At 34.8% G+C, this 20,566-nt stretch overlaps 1 protein-coding gene across 1 annotated transcript in view; it reads left to right on the top strand.

Annotated features, from left to right (window-relative positions):
• The window catches only part of Ufl1 (UFM1 specific ligase 1), a 104,899-nt gene that overhangs the window by 71,973 nt on the left and 12,360 nt on the right, over positions 1–20,566 (top strand). The window contains exons 8-10 of the mRNA XM_089101448.1: positions 1,104–1,289; positions 2,893–3,051; positions 15,037–15,254. Of these exons, the coding sequence (XP_088957574.1) occupies positions 1,104–1,289; positions 2,893–3,051; positions 15,037–15,254 (563 nt within the window). The remainder of the gene's footprint in view (positions 1–1,103; positions 1,290–2,892; positions 3,052–15,036; positions 15,255–20,566) is intronic.

Raw genomic sequence — 20,566 nt, 5'->3', positions numbered from 1 at the left:
GAAACTTAAGCGAAGAAACCAAAAAAAGTCAGAATGAGCTTTTTTTTATTGGGGAATTAAATATAGTTTATTCTTCGCAAATCTCTTATGCTTTCCCACAGAAAATGAAAAATGTCACATAAAAATTTGAACTGGTATGTTAGTATGAGTAACTGCTTGAAGTTACAATAAAGTTCAAGTAATTATGAAATATTGTCGCATATGAAATATATATATATATATATATATATATATATATATATATATATATATATATATATATATATAGATATAGATATATATATATATATATATATATATATATATATATATATATATATATATATATATATATATATATATATATATATATATATATATATATATATATATATATATATATATATATATATATATATATATATATATATATATAAAGATTTTAGAAAACTGAAGAAAACGGACATTAAAGAATTTTAGATGTATAGTTTATGCAATTTATTGAAATTTGCATTATTATTATTGCAAAATTTTGCCGCGATGCTGCGAAGAATTTTAAACTTCTCATAAGAAAGTACTTTCGCTAATTTTGCTTCTTGGACTTCCTGGACTTCAATGTTTTAGGAAAATTGACCATTAAAAACATATTATTATGAAAAATACAATTTTAAAGCACGAAAATTCTCCGAGTTAAGGGGGGGGGCAGTACCCTTCCCCAACCGCCAAATGATTGGCCTGTGTATGACGTCAAAACCAGTGAGCAATTCATGCACGCCTTTAACAGGGTGGAAGAAGTAAAAGTCTAATAGTGGAAACTGCTTGGTTGTACATTTCGACAGAGACGCATCTTTTTAGCTCTTTTTTCGAAACCCTTCAAAATCTGTTTTACTCTCTATCGTTAGGTTAAACAAAAGTAATATTTATGTTTAATCTATTAAAACTGGACAAACTTTGAATTTGAGTAGAAACAGTATTTCACTAGGCAATTTTTTTTCTCAAAACTTGTCTTAATTTTCACGTACTAAGGGGAATGAGAGGGGGGGGCATTCAAGAGAGGTATTTTGAGATTCTGGTTAAACATTAAAAAAAAAAACTAAATATAAACCGCACTAAATGTTTTTCAGCCCTTACTACCATCCGTTATTTCAATGGAAGACGCTTCAAAGCTTCTTAAGAAAATTCTAAACGAAGCATCTCAAGGTAGTTCCAGCAAACCTGTTGTATTTGGTGAAACATGTGTTACCAACGAGAAACATTTGGAAGATTTAACAAAACTATTCGAAAAGGCCATTCAAGAGAAAGCAAATATGGTAATTTTAATCGTTTTGCTTTAAGCTTTCCTTTATTTACTCATATTTTTCTCTTTTTTTACTTATTTGCACCATCATATGTTTAGTTGTAATTTCTAACGGAAGAGCTAAATTTTCTTTAGAGTTCGAATTCTGTAGGGTCATTAATGACTTTCTGCCAAGATTTTTCAATATGCACTGGAAAATATGAATGTGGCTTTTTTGTTGTTGTTCTTCTTTCCTTTTTATATGTGAAGTTCTCTTTATTTCTGAATTCTTTATTTAGGTTCCACAGAAGCTTGTTAGTTGTGGCAAGTAGAATATCGATGACTGTTCGCGTGAACATTTTTTTGTATGGAACAACTATTAAATTTTGATTAAAAAGCTTGATGTTAAAGTGAACTCCAAAGTATGCCTTTTCTTCTATTTCAACTGAATGAAGTGTGAATCTCTAATGGAAAAATGGAAAAAAGTGAAAGGAGACTACTGAGAAGAAAGAATTGGAATTGCTGATAAATAGAAAGTACAAAAATTAATAAATGCTTCAAACAAGAATAATATAGAAACCTAGAAGTCGGTTAAAACAACATTTGTAAATCATATGATGAGAAAGTTTTTAAAAGCTACGTCTAGTTTTTAGGGTATGTTCATTAGACACTCGTGAAACAAAGTGTGATATATCGGAACGACAGTGAACTAGGTTGATATGTCAATCGCTCTATGGCTAACCTGTTATGAATGAAATGAACGAATATTTGTCTTGTGAGAAATATTACTCAACTCAACTGCTTTATATTCAAAATGAAACAAAGTAACAAGACTATTTGTCTTATGTTTCACCCATATTGTTGCGCATTTGATCTTAAAGGAAGATCAGGTTACAACTTTTTTTGTAGAATTGTAATTTATTAATCATTTACATATTCAATAACTTTTGGAACATTAATAGCCAATATTGTATTTATTTTTCTTTTTTTTACCAGAAGTTAATTGTTACAATTTCTGTTAAGTAACTATTTACAATGTAAACTTTAAAGAAACCTGAAAATAATAGTGCAAGTTAAGTTAGGAGCCTCTTTCAAAAGTATAAGATTTGCAGTCTTATTCTTTGGGTGTTTGGTCAAGAACTAGCCATGGGCCCTTTTTGAAGAGAATTTTGACAAGAATTTTTTAATGAACCTGCGGGGATTAACGTGATACATTAGATTTAAAGTTAGCACAGTAAGAGCAGCTAGATATTCAGTAAATTGTTCTGTCTGGCCCTGATTTTCATTGGTAAAGTTTTAAAACGTCAGATCAAAAGACAATAGAGGAAGAGAAAAATAAGAAAATATATTAGGATATGTTTTGTCGAGCGCAATATAAAACTTTAAATTATAGATTTTCTTTGATAAGAAAGTTTGTGACATAATCAAGCACGCTATAAGCTTAAAATAAAAAGAAAAATTCCCGTTTATAAGAATTCTGGATTTGTATATTCCCAACTTTTCATAATAGCAATATTTTTGTACTTTAGTTTTATAGAAAAAAGAAGAAAAAGTATCATAAGGAGCATATTGAAGTAAAGCAATAAATTCTTCGTTTTTTTTTTATCAGAGCAAGCTCCACCAATTTATGATTTTAGATTGTTACGACACCACAATACGTTCAATTTCAATCTGGACAAGGGTTAGCCACCCCTGTTAAAGCTAGTCGCACTGGCTCAGAAGCATTCGGAGTAAAGTCAAAGAAAGAAGACAGAAGAAAACGTGCCTCTGAAGGGAAAGCTGGAGGTGGTACGCAGGTAAGCCATTTGCATTTTCCTCATTTTTTAAATTAGCTCTTCATACGCTGTGTCATCTTAACAATTAGCCCTATTAGGTTATTTGTTTAATCAACTTAAAATCTTCTGAAAGCATATCCACAGGATGTAAGTTAAGGAAACACTACTACCATTTTCCTTAAAAAAAAAAAGGTAAATAAATGAAAACTTGCGTTACACTAAGTGAGGTTTAAGCGACATAATTTTTCAGAGTTTTAGTTCAAAGTTTAATCATAAGCTCAAATATCTTTATTTATTTAAATATCTTTATTTATCTTTTTACAAATATCTATATTTATCTTTGTTATTTACACTATGAAGTGGCTGCAAAAAGAAGCAGCATTTCTTTTGCCATAATTTGTGTATATTTTTTTATTTTGTTAAATTTGAAGACTTTGCTTTGTAGTGTTCCGGCTTTTCAACTTTTGAACGTATCTTGTGGTTTGTTTTGCTCCTCTTGAAGCTGATATTTCAGATTTTTGGGGTTGGGTTTTGACTTGATAAAACATCAGTTTGGCATTTATCCAACTAGCCAAAGAGCGTGTCAGAATACAGGCATGATAAAGTAAACAAGTCGTAGCGCCTAATCTTTGTGGGGACTGGAGAAAAATTTCTCCCTCCCCCAAAAAATGCAAGGTTCCAAGCCTCCCACCCTCCCGAAGGGTAACCTTTTCAAAATACTTACCAAGCTACGTATACAATTCGTACCCTTTGAGGGAAACTTATCGACTACATGCCGCCTCTATAATGAGAAATACTCGCTTGCCTTTACGCTTCAGGCATGAAAAAAAACATACTCTGTCTCTTGAGGATCTGAAACCTATTTACTCTGATTGTATTATGGAGACATACTTGCTTCACGTACCCAATGTATAGCATGATTGTGTTCATCATGTGACTGTTTTCTGAAGAGCGATTGGTGGGAATTAGAGATACTTACTGGTTATATAAAGTCAAATTTGACTTTGTTAGATAAGATTTTTAAAAAACTGTTTTCACTAAAATAAACATGTGAATTTCTGTAAGTTTTAATGGAAATATATATATATCGTGGGTTTCAACGTGGTTTCTCATTTCACAATTTCCAAAATATGTGCTTCATTTTCTGTGACATGTTTATTGCAATTTCGCCTCAAATTTGTAATCAGAGAGGTCAGAAATCCTTGAATACCAGTGTTATTGGGAATCACACTATTTGTGAGATATGTTCCTAATTTGCCTAATTTTTGATTTCAGATCGGAAATCAACAAGCTCAGGAACACTGAGTAACCATTTTGGTCACAATCAAACACCATTTGTTAAAAATTTTCATTGTTTAATTTGATTTACAGAGTCTGTACTATAATGTTAGTGAATTTTAATGCATGACATATAATCTTTTTTCTTAAAGAATTTTAAAAAAACTCTCCGAAAAAGGGGTTTTTCAAAGAAAGCTATGTCGCTATATTAAACTTAAAAAAAACAGAAATAAAGTTTTTTGATAATTAAAACCCAAAACGGCCGGATCAAATAACAAATGGAACCCAAAACGAACAGAAATTGAAATAAATAATCACATCAAACAAAAATAACATATGCTTTTATAGACAAGTAAATCAATCCTAAAACGACTAAAAATTAAATTGAATACTCAAGTCACACTTAAAACGAAAAAAAATTGTTACAAACAGGAGTGTGGCTACTACCCCCTTCCCCCTCCCTTAACCGTAAAAGTTCTGAAGTCTATTGCATAATTTGAATAATTTTCATAATATCGACGAAAAATAAAAAAATAAGTCACTATAATAATCAAGGTGACCGGAAAGAACTAATGAACTAAACTGAATGTTTAATGTGTAACGATATTAATTCCTAGAAATCTCAGCAATTCAATATTTTACTTAACTGTTTGTATTTTTTTTTTTTTTTTTTATAATTTTTTTTTTTTTTTTTACGTTATAAACACCAGAAAATGTTTATAATGTATTTTCTTTTCAGTAAAGCGCAAATGACGCAATATGCTTAAGAACTTTTACGTTTAGCGGGTTGGGGGAGGGGGGGAGAGTAGCCAAGCTACTGTTTGTAGCATTTTTTATTTCTTTTTATGTTTCACTTAAATATTCAGCTTAATTTATTTTCGTTTTAGGGTTTATTTATTCATCTGTATCAATATCTGTTATCGGTATGCTTGATATGACTGTTTATTTTAAGTTTTGTTCGTTTTGGGTGTTCGTTTTGGGTGTTCATTTGGGTGTTCATTTTTGTTCGTTTTGGGTGTTCATTAAGATCAGTAGAAATAGAAGCCTAAAATAATTAAAACTCAACACGACCAGAAATTATTATTAAAGAATAAAAAAGGAAAGGAGAATAACTGGTATGGTTGTAACACTTCATATCAATTCATATAAATATACATAATCTGGTTTTTAATAATGCCCAATGTAAATATAATATTGGTTAAGAATGGAAAGAAAGACACAGAATGAATGTGCGACAATAATCAAGTAAAAAATAAGCTTTATTTGAACAATGCCATGAAGCGATGACATTTGATTATGATATTTGGTGCTTTGCATTTATATTTCAGTTTTAAAAGTTTTATCAATTTTTTCTCAAAGGGAAATTACGTGGTGGGCATGAATGTAGACTTGCAGCTAAATTAAATATAGTCACTTCCACTTTTCACATCTGTTTATTGATATTGGTTTGATTTTTATAGTCTGTAGTACTGAGGAACTCATTGAGGAGATAATCAAACACAAATTTTAAAAAAATTTACCCCTTTGTTCAAAAAAAGAGACCCAAGTCCTAAAATTGGTCTCAATCAGAAACCCTTATCGCTATCTAAATTCAGAAAATGCAAAGATTTTCAAACAGAGGTGTTTATTGTTTAAAGTTCAGGAAAGGTCTGCCATTTCATATGAAAACATTGATTGAAAACAAAATTAGTCTTATCTCGGCTCTCCGCCTAAAAAGTTAACTAGATTTTTAAAATATCACAGGAACTACAATCTGAGAAAATAAATAACACGATGTGAAAAAAAAAATGATAAACGAGCCAGTTGCAGACCCCGAGGGGGGGGGCGAGGGTTACCCCTGCACATGAGTCTAAATTAGTGTAATTTCCCAAATTAACGCAAGTTTGCATTAATTAAACTTGCTCCTAACGTAAGTTTGTCGGATCAACCTATTTTGCGCCCCCCTCCCCCAAAAAAATACTGGATCCGCCCCAGAAACCATCACACCTATTCCACCAGTTATTAGAAGAAAAAAAAATCCTTTATTTCACAAATTACATCAACCTCCTTTTTTACAAAATCCTACATAGGCTAATCATTTGAGTCCACTGTATGTAAATAATAGATTAAGTCATAATTTGTATATAAATTAAGTCATACCTGTGAGATGGGACAGTTGCAAACCACTTGGCCGGCTCACCAAGTTTTTTTTGTTTTTGCAAATTCGAATAATGCACTTTCTAACCATTTTTTATTGATTGACGCAAAAACACTGATCCATAACTGCACGAAGAAGTAGGAAGATCTTTTTGTTTGCACCGAAAATGAAGACCAGAAATGATCTGCAATAAGCTTACTGGATAATTATATAAACTGTGATTTAAATTCAACATTCTCTGAATGTTTCGACTTAATACGCTTCCTTAACTGTTCTTGAAGTATTGATGATTTACCACTTTGACAAAGTGGATGGATAGAGTATTTTCTGATTTGGCGCTACATCCCCCTCAAGATTCTTTGAAAGTTTAAACTGCAAACCCCAAATATAACCCTTAACCTTTAACATAAACCCTTAACAGTTCTTGGGATATTGCAGATGAATCCTTTTGAACACCTGAATGCATATAGAGTCTTTTGATTTTTTGCAACGTCCCCCTCAACACCCCTTGAAACATTCAACTCAATAACCTTTGTCATTTTTTTTTTATATTGCAGATAAGCCCTTTTGACAACCTGGATGCACTATGCCATTTTGACAAGCAAAATGCACTTAAACTCTTTTGATTTAGTTCAATAGTTCTAGATCTAGTTGTAGAAGTAGTAGTAGTATTTGCAGTCGCAGTTGCAAGCTGTAATAATCTTAAGTTTTCGCAATCACAGTCGCAAGTGGTCGCAGTAGCAAGTAGTCATAATAGCAGTCACAAATAGTCGCAGTCACAAGTAACTGCAGTCGCAAGTAGTCGTAGTTCTAGTAGCTAGCAGTCGCAGTAGTAGTAGTCACAGTTGCAAGTTGTCACAGTCGCAAGTAGTTACAATCACAATCGTAAGTTGCCCTTGTCGTAATCGTAAGCAGTCGCAGTCACAAGTAGTCATAGTCGATGTTGCAAGTAGTCGCAAGCAGTTAGAAGTCGCAGTTGCAGTAGTAGTAGTAGTGGCCCTGAAAGTTTCAAGTTAATACCTTTAGCCGTTCCTAAGACATTGCAGATACGCTCTTTCATAACCTGTATGCTTTTTGAGTGTTTTTTTTATTTAGTTCAGCGTCCCTCTCAATATTCCTCAAAGTTTCACCTTAATGCCTTTCACCTTCTCGGACACGCCTAGGACTAAACATTCCACCCTACCCCAATGATTAATTCTGTATGTAAACAATGGGCAAATAAAAATCCTGTATGCAAAAATGGGCAGCCGTTCCTTAGATATTACTGATCCACCCTTATGACAGCCAGCATGCAAACACTGTGTTTTGACTCTGTTCAACATTCTCGTGAAAGATCTATCGCTCAGAAACTTTTTGTATAAGCTCCTTCTCTCTTATCGCCTGAAGCATTTTTGCTAATTTTCCTGGCTTCTTTTTTAACTTTTCTCCCTAAGATACCTTCTACTACTTCGTATATTACTGCCATCACATTGTTCCATCCATATTAAATATTATCACATTCTAAACTCTTCACTTTCATATAACTAATTTTGGAAAATCTCTCAAGTTCTTATCCAGAAGTCTGTCAGTCTTATAATAATCAGGAAGTCAGTTTATACTGTTCAGATGTTGAAGTGTAGGCCCTAATTTTTGGCTTGAAGGTAAAGCAGCATAAATTATGTTAAATTATTTGGTAGATGCATATGAAAGATTCTATTACAGGGAGAAGAGGGGAAATTTTTCAAAACAGAAAAAAACAGGCGATAAATAGAAATACCGTAATACAAGAAAACTTTTCATTGCATTGAGTTGAAGGTATCATGCGCTTCTTTTGAAATAAAACCTGTATAGTGAAGCAGTAGTGAGTGAAAATTTGTTTTATTTCAGTAAAGCTGATATTCCGTATAAATAACTTCAGTTTTTGTTATTCTCTGTTCAAACAAGGCTAGTCCCTTCTAGTTCTAGTTCCTTTTTCCCTTCTTCAGTTATTTGGTGTTTTAGCTTGGTACGTTCGATTGGTATTGTAGAGGTGGATCTTTAATTTTGTGATGCAAAGCTCTTGTCTTCCATGTGTGAAGATATGGATAGCACAAGGCCTTGCTCGCACGATTTCTTGGGTAGGAATATAATTACTAGGTTAAAAAAAAGTATATTCTCCCCTAAGAAAAAAAATCGAAAAAAAAGAGTTTTTTCTGATGGAAGTAAAGAGTGAAGTTCAAAAACTGAAAACAGACAACAATATTTTTTTTGTAGTTTATTCAGCATAGATCTTCAAACTGGTTCGAATAAACTGGATCGCGATGTTCCCAGAATTTTGAAATAATAGCGCTTCACTATAAATGCAAAACCTACGCAATGAAACAGGATTAGGAGCAGAAAAATCCTTAAGTAGCCAGCAGAAATTAAAAGACTAAATTAAAAGAAATTTTCAGTAAAGCGCAAATGACGCAATATGCTTAAGAACTTTTACGTTTAGCGGGTTGGGGGAGGGGGGGAGAGTAGCCAAGCTACTGTTTGTAGCATTTTTTATTTCTTTTTATGTTTCACTTAAATATTCAGCTTAATTTATTTTCGTTTTAGGGTTTATTTATTCATCTGTATCAATATCTGTTATCGGTATGCTTGATATGACTGTTTATTTTAAGTTTTGTTCGTTTTGGGTGTTCATTTTTTCTTCGGTAATAAACTATGGTCTTCAAGTTCGAATTATTGTAGGACTTAATTTCTGCTCGTCTTAAATTTAATATGGTTGTTAATTTTTCTTTGAAAAACTTCTTTTTCAGCGAGTTTCTTAAAAATTAATTTCTGTTCATTGCCGAAGTTTTATAAAATAAAAATATCCGATTCTATTTTAAATTCTTAAGTTGCATAAGATGACCTGAGTTTTTTCTTTGATTGTATTCAATATAGTTATTGTATAAATTTTCTTTGAATTAGAAATCAAGGTTTGGAAAGGTTCTTAAACTAAGATTTTGACTCGACAGTAATTTATAGATAATGTACTCAAAAGAACACTCCTGGGGAAATATTCGAAATATGACATATGAATGAAAATTGAATGAAAGAATGATTATTTATCAAAGGCATCACTCAGCTCTCTTTAGTTCAGACTCTCTAAACTCTTTTATTTGTGACTTTGACTTGTGGTGTAGAAAAAATATCATTCTGACAACATGGATGCACATAATGTCTTTTGATTAAGATGAACATTTTCTAGATGTTCCACATAATATCTTAGCCGTTTGAAGATATTTCACATACACCTTTTTGACAACCTGGATGCAAACAGTATCTTTTGATTTATTCCAACATCCCCCTCACCATTCTCCGGAAACTTGACTTAATACCCTTACCGTTCCCGAGTTTTTCATGTACCATTTTAGCAGCCAGTATACACATGATATCTTTTGATTTCCTTCAATATGCCCTTATAAATTCCTTGAAAGTTTCAACTTAATAATCTTAGCCGCTCCTGTGATGTTACAGCTACGTCAATTTGTGATGTTGGCTACCAGGATGAAGATAGTATATTTAAATCACAGTTTATATAATTATCCAGTACGATCATTCCCTATCTTACCCATTATAAAAACCCGGACCGGGGTGCAAGTGCTCCAGAGAACGTAAAAACATCAGCAACATCAGCTGTTTTCACAGGTAAGCAATTCAGATTTATCTTGGACGCGAAACTTGGCTTCAACGTTGGAACACTAATTTTGAAGAAACTAATTTTAAATTAATTTATTCCAATACATACATGAAAATCGGTAGTTAGCAGGGCCGTATCCAGGATTTTTGTTCAGGGGGGGTTTTTACTAATTTTTGACTTTTTTGGGGGGGGTTTTACTAATTTTTGACTCAGTTTTCGACTAATTTTATTGATTTTTACCTAGGGTTTACTAATTTTCGACTTATTTTCGAGCCAGTCAAAAATTTCGGGGGGGGGGGGGGTTCAAACTGGGTGACCCCCCCCCCCCCCCCTGGATACGGCCTTGGTAGTTAGTAGTGTAATGTTATTATTAGATGTTTTTAGGAATTAAAAATAGGTTTCGAAGTCTCAAGTTTGTTTCAAAGGCATTTTGAGAAAGTTTCTTCCAAAATACGTGTTCCAGGGTAATTGGACCGCTGATGGCAGATCAAATGAGAGGAGCTGTTTGTACGCGCCAATATAAATATATATATATATATATATATATATATATATATATATATATATATATATATATATATATATATATATATATATATATATATATATATATATATATATATATATATATATATATATATATATATATATATATATATATATATATATATATACACTACGAAACCTTTACGAAAAAGAAAGTTTTTTTTAAAGAAAAGTAAAGGCCATATTAAACTTAATATCAGTATAAATATAAGCCTAAAATAATTCAAACACAAAACGACCAGAAATTATTATTAAAGAATAAAAAAGGAAAGGAGAATAATTGGTATGGCGGTAACACTGCATATAAATTTATATGAATGTATATATAGTGGTCTGTAATAATGCAAAAGATAAATATAACATTGGTTTAAGAATGGAAAGAAAGAGAAAGAATAAATTTACGACGATAATCAAGTAAAAAATAAGTTTTATTTGAACAATGCCATAAAGCGATGACATTTGATTATGATATTTGGTGCTTCGCATTGATATTTCAGTTTTAAAAGTTTTATAAATTTTTTGTCAAAGGGAAATTACGTGGTGGGCGTGAATGTAGACTTGCAGCTAAATTAAATATAGTCACTTCCACTTTTCACGTCTGTTTATTGATATTGGTTTGATTTTTATTGTCTGTAGTACTGAGGAACTCATTAAGGAGATAATCAAACACAAATTTTAAAAAATTTTACCCCTTTGTTCAAAAAAAGAGACCCAAGTCCTAAAATTGGTCTCAATCAGGAACCCTTATCGCTATCTAAATTCAGAAAGTGCAAAGATTTTCAAACAGAGGTGTTTATTGTTTAAAGTTCAGGAAAGATCTGCCCATTTCATATGAAAACATTGATTGAAAACAAAACTAGTCTTATCTAGGCTCTCCGCCAAAACAGGTAACTAGACTTTTCAAATATCACAGGAACTACAATCTGAGAAAATAAATATCACGACGTGAAAAAAAAATGATAAACTATCCAGTTGCGAATCCAGAGGGGGGGGCGAGGGTTACCCCCGTAAAGTAGTCTAAAGTAGTGTAATTTGCCTAATTAACGCAAGTTTGCATTAATTAAACTTGCTCCTAACGTAAGTTTGTCGTATCAACCTACTTTGCGCCCCCCTCCCCCAACAAAATACTGGATCCGCCCCAGAAACCATCACACCTATTCCACCAGTTATTAGAAGAAAAAAAAATCCTTATTTTCACAAATTACATCAACCTCCTTTTTTACAAAATCCTACATAGGCCAATCATTTGAGTCCATTGTATGTAAATAATAGATTAAGTCATAATTTGTATATAAATTAAGTCATACCTGTGAGATGGGACAGTTGCAAACCACTTGGCCGGCTCACCAAGTTTTTTTTGTTTTTGCAATTTCGAATAATGCACTTTCTAACCATTTCTCATTGATTGACGCAAACACACTGATCCATAACTGCACGAAGAAGTGGGAGGAGCTTTTTGTTCGCACCGAGAACGAAGACCAGAAATGATCTGCGATAAGCTTTCTGGATAATGATATAAACTATGGTTTAAATTCAACATTCTCTGAATGTTTCGACTTAATACGCTTCCTTAACTGTTCTTGAAGTATTGATGATTTACCACTTTGACAAAGTGGATGGATAGAGTATTTTCTGATTTGGCGCTACATCCCCCTCAAGATTCTTTGAAAGTTTAAACTGCAAACCCCAAATATAACCCTTAACCTTTTACATAAACCCTTAACAGTTCTTGGGATATTGCAGATGAATCCTTTTGAACACCTGAATGCATATAGAGTCTTTTGATTTTTTGCAACGTCCCCCTCAACACCCCTTGAAACATTCAACTCAATAACCTTTGTCATTTTTTTTTATATTGCAGATAAGCCCTTTTGACAACCTGGATGCACTATGCCATTTTGACAAGCAAAATGCACTTAAACTCTTTTGATTTATTTCAATAGTTCTAGATATAGTTGTAGAAGTAGTAGTAGTATTTGCAGTCGCAGTTGCAAGCTGTTATAATCTTAAGTTTTCGCAATCACAGTCGCAAGTGGTCGCAGTAGCAAGTAGTCATAATAGCAGTCACAAATAGTCGCAGTCACAAGTAACTGCAGTCGCAAGTAGTCGTAGTTCTAGTAGCTAGCAGTCGCAGTAGTAGTAGTCACAGTTGCAAGTTGTCACAGTCGCAAGTAGTTACAATCACAATCGTAAGTTGCCCTTGTCGTAATCGTAAGCAGTCGCAGTCACAAGTAGTCATAGTCGATGTTGCAAGTAGTCGTAAGCAGTTAGAAGTCGCAGTTGCAGTAGTAGTAGTAGTGGCCCTGAAAGTTTCAAGTTAATACCTTTAGCCGTTCCTAAGACATTGCAGATACGCTCTTTCATAACCTGTATGCTTTTTGAGTGTTTTTTTTATTTAGTTCAGCGTCCCTCTCAATATTCCTCAAAGTTTCACCTTAATGCCTTTCACCTTCTCGGACACGCCTAGGACTAAACATTCCACCCTACCTCAATGATTAATTCTGTATGTAAACAATGGGCAAATAAAAATCCTGTATGCAAAAATGGGCAGCCGTTCCTTAGATATTACTGATCCACCCTTATGACAGCCAGCATGCAAACACTGTGTTTTGACTCTGTTCAACATTCTCGTGAAATTTTCACCTTAAAACCCTAAGTATTTTGGTAGACCCGAGATCAAAAATCCCTCATTTCCCAACCCTATATGTAAACCATTTGCAACTTACATACTTACAGCCCTTGCCCCAGGGGCTGTGGGCATCATTTTGTGTTTTGAACAAAATGGTTGTGTTAACATTTTGATCGGATGTCTCTAAGGGAGGGCAGCTGAAACTGGTGTGGGAGGGGATTGGTTGCCCTCCGATCCGTTTTGACTCCTTAAAGCGTACTAGAACTCAATTTCTAATTGAAGGAATCTCTTTCAAAGTTTATGTGTCCACCCTTCTGGGTGAAAATAGTATAAATGAATTTATACATTAAAAATTCATTGCTCTTTAGTATAGACAACGCGTTGCTTCATGACATAAAACTCTCTAAATCATCCTGGTGGTAAAACTTTGAATTGAAAAAGGTACAGCCTGACTGGATGTGTGAAGCTGAGGGTGAGGGATTCTGAAAGGGCATACGGGCCATGGGGTCCCATTTTGTGGCTTACCTGTGGTTTCATTTGGACGTGTGTGTTGAAGGACTAGGCTCAGATCTACAGTCAGATGTCTTCAAATATCAACTGAGGTAGAAATAAAAACCGTTTGTAACATATGCACTTGATTTGTTTTGGTTTATGGTTTCTATAATTACAATAATTATAATGAATAAGGTCAAAAACCTCAAATATAGCCTAGATGTTCGTGAAACTCAAAGCGTGAAATATGTACTTTTGTGTATGCTGAATTAGGACATTCACATTGTGATATTAATTTTTCTAGTGATAACGTTGAATCCTTTATGACCATTCCATAAACAATCCTTGAATGATCATGATAAAAGCGATACATAATGTCTTTGTGAGAAGCTGTGGTTTGAGGGTATGGGAGGGGTCACGGACCTCATTCAGGGGTGAATTTCCAGCATTTTTATTGGGGGGGGGGGCAAGAGGGGTTCATATCCGGATAGTTAAGGGGCGTGGGCTGTATAATATTTTTTCCTCCAAATTATCGGGGGGCATCTGCCCCCCCCCCCAAGTGACGCCTCTGGACCTCATGACCTTACTTGTGCTGCTGCAATTGCACAAAAAGAAATTCCTCAGTATTGTGATATTTGTGTCTGATTTGTAATCAGCAATCTCAGAATTTTTAGTTACTATTTAAACTGAAAATCATACCTGCTTGATTTTGGATACTAAGTCCAGCTAGAGATTTTGAACATTAATATTTAATCAATCTGGACAATTCTATAAATAGCCGCTTATTATCGCGAATAAAGCGAAGTATAACGTGGCTATCGTTGTGAATTTTGAGGTGGGGGAGTCTGACGGAAATGGGACCTGGGTCCTCGCTTTGGGCCTTTCAATCGTTGTACCACTCTAATTTCAATAATATGTAACATGTCAACCTTTCTATTAAACTATACCTATAAAGCCTCTATTTTATACGAGTTTCTTGCGTAATTCGTGTTCCTTGGTTCTTGGACTGCACGAAGCATGTTGAATGCTTATTGCATTCGGATGTTATGCTCAATCAAGCATATATAAATTCTAAAAAGTATATCATATAATTTTTCGTATGCATAGTTTTTGTTTCATTTGTTATGTGTACAGTAATTCACGGTCCCTGAATTGATTCTAGTTGACCCCTAAGGGGATAGTCGGATCACAGTTAGAGAAACTATTTATATAAAATACCGAGGTGAATTATGTTACTGACTTCTCTGACTTTCATCCGAAATTTCATGCAGTATTTCTTATTTGTTCGTTTTTTAGGGAAGAGAAACCAAGACAAAGGCGACAAAGAAGAAATATATGAAAGGCCGTGGTGATGACAGTGAGTCAGAGGGAGAGCAGCCATGTGCAGAATCGAAAGTTTTACCATTTTTTCAATTTCTACCTGCTTCAGATCTTATAGAAGATCTGCGAAAAGACGAGTACTTGCAAGAACTATCCGACGACATTTTAGAGGAAGTCGCTGCTTATCTTTTGAGGTAATTCCTTTTTAAACAACGCTGTAAGCGTTTTCATTTTTTTTTTTTTTATAAGGCCCTGATTTCTGCTAGTCTAAGGCAAACATTGGAATTGTCTCTCTTTTTTCGTAATTAATTAAAAAAAACTTTTTCACAAAATAAGTTTTTCAAGAAAAGTAAAGAACTCCATTAAACAAAAAATGAGCAAAAATAAAGTCAAATTTCACGCTACCAAGCGTGAAACTACCACAAATCAGCATCGATAAATAAATGAAACCAAAAACGAACAGAAATTACAATAAATAACCGAGTCAAACTCAAAACGAGCAGAAATTAGTTGGGCTCAAAACCCCTATACCTTCCCAAGGCCAGAACATAATTTGCACTTTACTGAAAAAAATATAGATGTTTTTACTTTTATAACTTTAATAAATCAAATAATATTAACATTTTGATTACTAAATATCAGTATATGTATATTAAACTGGCAATGCACATTCATTTGTATTTATTTCAGTAAAGTGCAAATTATGTTCTGGCCTTGGGAAGGCATAGGGGTTTTGAGCCCAACTAGAGAGACTCATTTCTTGTTTAATGGATTTTTTTTGCTTTTCTTTGAAAAACTTATTTTGTGAAAAAGTTTTTTTAATTAATTTCTGTTCGTTTTATATTGACATAGTCTTTTCAGGGAAAAAGAAAATAATACTTTAAATCTTTTCTTTTTTTAAGAATTTATAGTTTGGCCAGCTATTTGTAAGCTGAAGAAAAATTTTCAGCAATTTTTAACAACATACACCCTATTAAAAATCAGGACACAAATAGTACTGGTTAATTTAGTTTCATACCTCCTCTTGTTGACCTGAAATGGAAAACTTGATACCATGCGCAAAAAAAATTTGTTTTCTTTCTTTGATAGCTTGGATACACTTACGCTATTTTGATTTGGTTTAATTTTAAGAGCAGAAGTAGCCCCGAAAGTTTGAACATAATACCCTCAGTCGTTCTTGGAATGTTGCTGAGATGCCTTATTGGGAAATAGGATTAACACAGTGCATTTTGATTTAATCTCATGGCAACATTTAGTTTTTAAACATAGGGGCAAACGGGAGGGTGGGCGTAGGAGGGGGATTAGTTTCCCTCCAATCACTTTCGACTATTAAAAAGGGCATCAGCCCTTTCTATTTTCAGTCGAATGAGCCCTTTTGGAAGTTTCTACAACAACTCCTTTGATAAAAAGTGCCCTGGTCTAAACAACAGCAACAAAAAAATAACACATTATACCCACATCGATCTTTACTATAAAAATGTCAAACCTTCCAATCACTTTCGACTATTAAAAAGGGCACTAGGTCTTTTGATTTCCAATCGAATGAGCCCTTTTTGAGTTTCTACGACAACGCTTTCTATAAACACCTTATATGCCCCCAGGGCGTAAATTACTACCCTTACCCTAAGGGCCGTGAGGGTGGTTGTCATCCTCTAAGACCTAATTTCCAGAACTCAACTACGTTAAACAAAATGACTACCTCAAAATTTTGATTGGATGTGTCTGGGAAAACGGTGGGCATGAGAGGGGCGTTAGTCACTCTTCAATCACTTTCAACTATTAAAAAGGCAGTAGCCCTTTCAATTTCCAATCAAATGAGCCCTTTTGAAATTTCTACGACAATGCTTTCAATAAAAACCTTATATGCCCCCAGGGCTTAACTTACAACCCTTGCCCTGAGGACTGGAGGGTGTTATCCTCAAAGAGCTAATTACCAGAACTTTCTGCAACGTTGAACAAAATGGTTATCTGAAAATTTTGATTGGATGTCTTAGGGGGAATGGTGGGCATGAGAGGGGGGTTAGTTACCCTCCAACCACTTTTAACTGTTAAAAAGAGTACTAGCCCTCTCAATTTCCAATTGAATGAGCCCCTTTTGAAGTTTTCACGACAACTCTATCTATAAAAACCTTATATGCCCCCATGGCATAACTTACAACCTTTGCCCTGGGGGCTCTGGGGGGTTTGTCATCCTTAAATACATAATTTCCAGAACTTTCAACTACGTTGAACAAAATGGCTATCTCTAAACTTTGATTGAATGTGTTTGGGGAAATGATGGGCGTGAGAGGGGGCTTAATTACTCTCCACTCCCTTTCGACTATTAAAAAGGGCAATTTCAATTTCCACTCATGAGCCCTTTTTGAAATTTCTCCAACAACTTTTTATATAAACCTTATATGCCCCCAGGGCATAACTTACAACCCTTACACTGAGGGCTCTGATGGTTATCATCCTAAAAGACCTAATTTCAAGAACTTTCGACTACGTTGAACAAAACGGATATCTCAAAATTTTGATTGGACGTGTTTGGGAAAATGGTGGGCGTGAGAGGGGGTTAGTTGCCATTCAATCCCTTTCGACTATTAAAAGGGCACTAGCCCTTTCAATTTCCAATTGAATGAGCCCTTTTTGAATTTTCTACAACATCGCTTTCTATTAAAACCTTATATGCCCCCAGGGCATAACTTACGACCCTTTCCCTGAGGACTCTGGGGGTGGAGGCGTTGTCAACCTTAAAGACCTAATTTCCAAAACTTTCAACTACGTTGAATAAAATGGCTTTCTAAAAATTTTGATTGAATGTGTTTGGGGAAAAGGTGGGCGAGAGAGGGGGGTTAGTTGCCCTCAACTCACTTTTGGGACTATTAAAAAGGGCACTAGCCCTTTGAATTTCCAATAAAATGAGCCCTTTTTCAAGTTTCTAGGATACATATTCCAATAAAAAGTTTTATGCCCTCAGGCCATAACTTATAAACCTTGCCCTGAAGACTGTGGGGGGAGTGTTTTAATCAAAGGCATATTTTCCTGAACTTCAAACTACGTGGAACAAAATAACTATCTCAAAATTTCGATTGGATGTTTTTGGGGAAATAGTGGGCGTGGAAGGGGTGTTGGTTGCCTTCCAATAACTTTCGACTATTAAAAGGGCACTAGCCATTTCAATTTCCAATCGAATGAGCCCTTTTTGAAGTTTCTAAGACCACGCGTACTATAGAAACCTTATATGCCCGAAGGGCATAACTTACAACCCTTGCTTTGAGGACTGTGGGGGGGGGGTTGTCATCTTCAAAGACCTAATTTCCAGAACTTTCAACTACGTTGAACAAAATGGCCATCTTGAAATTTTGATTGGATGTGTTTGGGGAAAAGGTGGGCGTGAGAGGGGGGTTAGCTGCCCTCCAATCACTTTCGACTATTAAAAACGGCACTAGCCCTTTGATTTCCAGTCGAATGAGCCTATTTTTGAAGTTCTTACGACAACTCTTTCTATAAAAACCTTATATGCCCCCAGTGCATAACTTGCAACCCTTGCCCTGAGGGCTGTGGGGGATTGTCCTCAAAACATAATTTCTATCTGGAAATCAACCACGCTGAACAAAATGGTCATCTCAAAATTTTGATTGGTTGTTTTTTGGGAAATGGTGGGCCTGGAAGGGGTGTTAGTTGCCTTCCATTCGCTTTCGACTATTAAAAAGGACATAAGCCACTCCGATTTCCAATTGAATGAGCCCTTTTCGAAGTTTCTAAGACAACTTCTTCGATACCAAGTACCCTGGTCTAAAGGAAAAAAAAATAATAAATAATACATTGTGCCAACATTATTCTTATATGCCCCCAGGGCATAACTTAAAACGCTTGCCCTGAGGGTAGTGGGGGAGTATCCTCTTATTTACTTAGTCTTATTATTTTTTCTATCTGTAAATTAGTATATTTTATCTTAGTATATTTTCTATCTGTAAATCAACTACGCTGAACATTATGGCTATCTCAAAATTTTGATTGAATGTGTTTCGGGAAATGGTGGGCATGGAAGGGGTTTCAGGAAATGGTGGGCCTGGAAGGGGTGTTAGTTGCCTTCCAATCACTTTTGACTATTAAAAAGGGTACCAGCCAATCCAATTTTCAATTGAATGAGCCCTTTTCGAAGTTTCTACGACAAATTCTTCGATACGAAGTGCCCTGGTCTAAAGGAAAAAAAAAATAATAAACAATACATTGTGCCAACATCGTTCTCATATGCCCCCTTTTATAGCTTAAAACCCTTGCCCTGAGGGTTGTGGGAGAGTGACCTCTTCAAAAAAATAATTTCTATCTGGAAATCAACTACGCTGAACAAAATGGCTATCTCAAAATTTTGATTGGATGTGTTTGGGGGAATGATGGGCGTGGGGGGCCTAGTTGCCCTCCAATCATTTTCGACTATTAAAAAGGTCACTAGCCACTCCAATTTCCAATCAAATGAGCCTTTTTCAAAGTTTCCCCTCGATACCTCCTACGAAAACTCCTTCGATACGAAGTGCCCTGGTCTCGCAGACCAAGAAAAAAAAATATGCTCCCAGGGCATAACTTACAACCCTTGTCCTGAGGGCTGGGGGGGGGTTTCATCCTCAAAGACCTAATTTCCAGAACTTTCTACTATGTTGAACACAATGGCTATCTGAAAATTTTCATTGGATGTGTTTGGGGGAATGGTGCGCGTGAGAGGGTGGTTAGTTACCCTCCAATCACTTTCGACTATTAAAAACGGCACTAGCCCTCTAAGTTTCCCATTAAATCAACCCTTTTGGCTGTTTCTACAACAACGCTTACTATAACAGCCTTATATGCCCCCAGGCCATAACTTACAACCACTGCCATGGAGACTCTCGGTGATGCTTTATCATCAAATATATAATTTCCGAAAGTTCCATTAACGTTAAACCAAATGGCTATCTCTAAACTTTGATTGAATGTGTTTGGGAAAATGGTCTGCGTGAGAGGGGGGGTCAATTACTCCACTGACTTTCGACTATTAAAAAGGGCTATTTCAATTTCCAAACAAATGAGCCCTTTTTGAAATTTTGACAACAACTTTCTGTATAAACCTTATATGCCCCCAGGGCATAACTTACATCCCGTGCACTGAGGGCTCTGAGGTGGTTATCATCCTAAAAGACCTAATTTCCAGAACTTTCAACTACGTTGAACAAAATGGATATCTCAAAATTTTGATTGGATGTGTTTGGGTAAATGGTGGGCGTGAGAGGAGGGTTAGTTGTCCTTCAATCACTTTCGACTATTAAAGGGGCACTAGCCCTTTCAATTTCAATTGAATGATCCCTTTTTGAGGTTTTTACAATATCGCTTTCTATAAAAACCTTACATGCTCCCAGGGCATAACTTACAACCCATGTCCTGAGGGATGGGGGGGATGGGTTGTCATCCTTAAAGACCTAATTTCCAAAACTTTCAACTACGTTGAATAAAATGGCTATCTAATTGTATTGATGAATGGCTATCTATT

The sequence above is a fragment of the Artemia sp. Qi Xiang Cuo genome, chromosome 2 (assembly GCF_049724085.1).
Source record: "Artemia sp. Qi Xiang Cuo chromosome 2, ASM4972408v1, whole genome shotgun sequence".
Taxonomy (NCBI): domain Eukaryota; kingdom Metazoa; phylum Arthropoda; class Branchiopoda; order Anostraca; family Artemiidae; genus Artemia; species Artemia sp. Qi Xiang Cuo.
This window is presented reverse-complemented; position numbering and strand designations above follow the sequence as displayed.